The 2,019-nt window shown below is 55.1% G+C and overlaps 1 protein-coding gene across 1 annotated transcript; it reads right to left on the bottom strand.

Moving 5' to 3' along the window:
* Nucleotides 1-344: 344 nt before the first annotated feature.
* LOC308228548 (olfactory receptor 14C36-like) lies at nt 345-1,322 on the bottom strand (the record flags this gene model as incomplete). Its single annotated transcript, XM_080631930.1, has 1 exon — nt 345-1,322. One exon carries the CDS (start codon nt 1,320-1,322, stop codon nt 345-347), a length of 978 nt encoding a protein of 325 aa, XP_080488056.1.
* Between the last annotated feature and the right edge of the window lie 697 nt (nt 1,323-2,019).

Raw genomic sequence — 2,019 nt, 5'->3', positions numbered from 1 at the left:
ATCTCCCCACACCAGCACAACAGCCCCGGCCCTTGGGCTCCCCAAGAGCTTTTCCTGCTCCAGGCACAGAGCAGCCATCCCAGAGCTGGAGCAGCCAGAAAGCTGATTTCATTCCCCTTCATTCCTGCCATGTGAGCACATAGCACAGACAAGAAGTTGCTGCAGGATCATTTATTTAACTCAAATACTGTGAGAGACCTTCACTGACACAAAGTCTGTGGGTCACACAACATGGGTGGCTAGTTAAGCTGGAGGAGATGAAAACTGACATTTCTATGAAGACAACATCACCACAAATTGAAACAGGAAACCAAATGTAAAGAAAGAAAGGCAGATGTGGCCTGTCATGATGTACATTGGAAGCCCTTTCCAGGGTAAAGCAGGCAGTGTATGGCTGCTAAAACACATCCAGTCAGCAGCTTCCTCACAGCATCCTTGAGCTCCTGGTTCCTCAGGCTGTAGATGAGGGGGTTCACTGCTGGAGGCACCACCGAGTACAGCACTGACAGCACCAGATCCAGGGATGGGGAGGAGATGGAGGGGGGCTTCAAATAGGCAAAGGTAGCAGTGCTGACAAAGAGGGAGACCACAGCCAGGTGAGGGAGGCACGTGGAAAAGGCTTTGTGGCGTCCCTGCTCATTTGGGATCCTCAGCACAGCCCTGAAGATCTGCACATAGGACCCCACAATGAACACAAAACAGCCAATAACAATCAGGGCACTAAGCACAAGAAGCCCAACTTTCCTGAGGTAGGAATGTGAGCAGGAGAGCTTGAGGATCTGGGGGATTTCACAGAAGAACTGCTCCACAGCATTGCCTCGGCAGAGGGGCAGTGAAAATGTATTGGCTGTGTGCAGCAGAGCAGTGAGAAACCCAGCGCCCCAGGCAGCTGCTGCCATGTGGACACAAGCTCTGCTGCCCAGGAGGCTCCCGTAGTGCAGGGGCTTGCAGATGGCCACGTAGCGGTCGTAGGACATGACAGTGAGGAGAGAAAACTCGGCTGACATGAAAAAGACGAAGAAAAAGATCTGTGCAGCACAACCTGTGTAGGAGATGGCCCTGGTGTCCCAGAGGGAATTGACCATGGATTTGGGGACAGTGGTGGAGATGCAGGCCAGGTCCAGCAGGGAGAGGTTGAGGAGGAAGAAGTACATGGGGGTGTGGAGGTGCTGGTCGCAGGCTGTGCTGGTGATGATGAGGCCGTTGCCCAGGAGCGCAGCCAGGAAGATGCCCAGGAAGAGCCAGAAGTGCCAGAGCTGCAGCTCCCGCCTGTCTGCAAATGGCAGGAGGAGGAAGTGGGTGATGGAGCTGCCGTTGGACATCTGCTGCCTCTGGGCATGGGGCACTGTCAGAGCAGAAAAAGGCAGTGACAGGTTAGGACAGGAGGGATGTCAGATACAGAAGTTCAATTTACACACTCACGACTCTGAACACTTTCGGTCTGCATAGGAGAGGCTCAGCGTGACTTGGTCATGTTTTTCTGTAAGGCTGGTGGGTTGGTTTGTTTGGCTTTTTTTGTGGCTCTATTAGGGATAAAATTCCTAAGTTTTTGAAGGCAACTGTGAAGAGTATCGGCGTGAGACAGACAAAAGTTCTCAACTGTCTGTGGGTTCGTGCCTACTCAAGGTTGCTGCAGAGTCCATCGGTCTGGTTCTCAGCTGCCCTGCACTTTCTAGAGGGACAGTCAGCTCCTTGCCCAGCAGAGCATGGCCAGCAGCCACCTCCAGTGCCAGGCACCAAGAGAGCTGCCTGAACGCACCCTCCCCAGGCCTGGGCTGCACTTTCCCCCCACTCCCTGCCCATGTCTCTGCCGCCTGGAGCTGTCCCTGCCAGGAGCTGCTGCTCTGGGCCCAGCTCTGCTCCCTCTCAGTGCTCCCAGAGCCCATCCCATGGGCTGTGTGCTCAGCTCTGCCCTGCACACCCCTCCCGGCAGCAGGGCTCTGCCCAGGGGCAGCTCTGCCTCTGCAGGGGCTCAGGAGCAGCTCACACAAGTCCTGACAAGACTCTCGGTGCCTTCTC

This window comes from Psittacula echo, assembly GCF_963264785.1.
Source record: "Psittacula echo genome assembly, chromosome: 19".
Classification (NCBI taxonomy): domain Eukaryota; kingdom Metazoa; phylum Chordata; class Aves; order Psittaciformes; family Psittacidae; genus Psittacula; species Psittacula echo.
The sequence above is the reverse complement of the archived record's forward strand: the minus strand, read 5'-3'. Positions and strand labels throughout refer to the sequence as shown.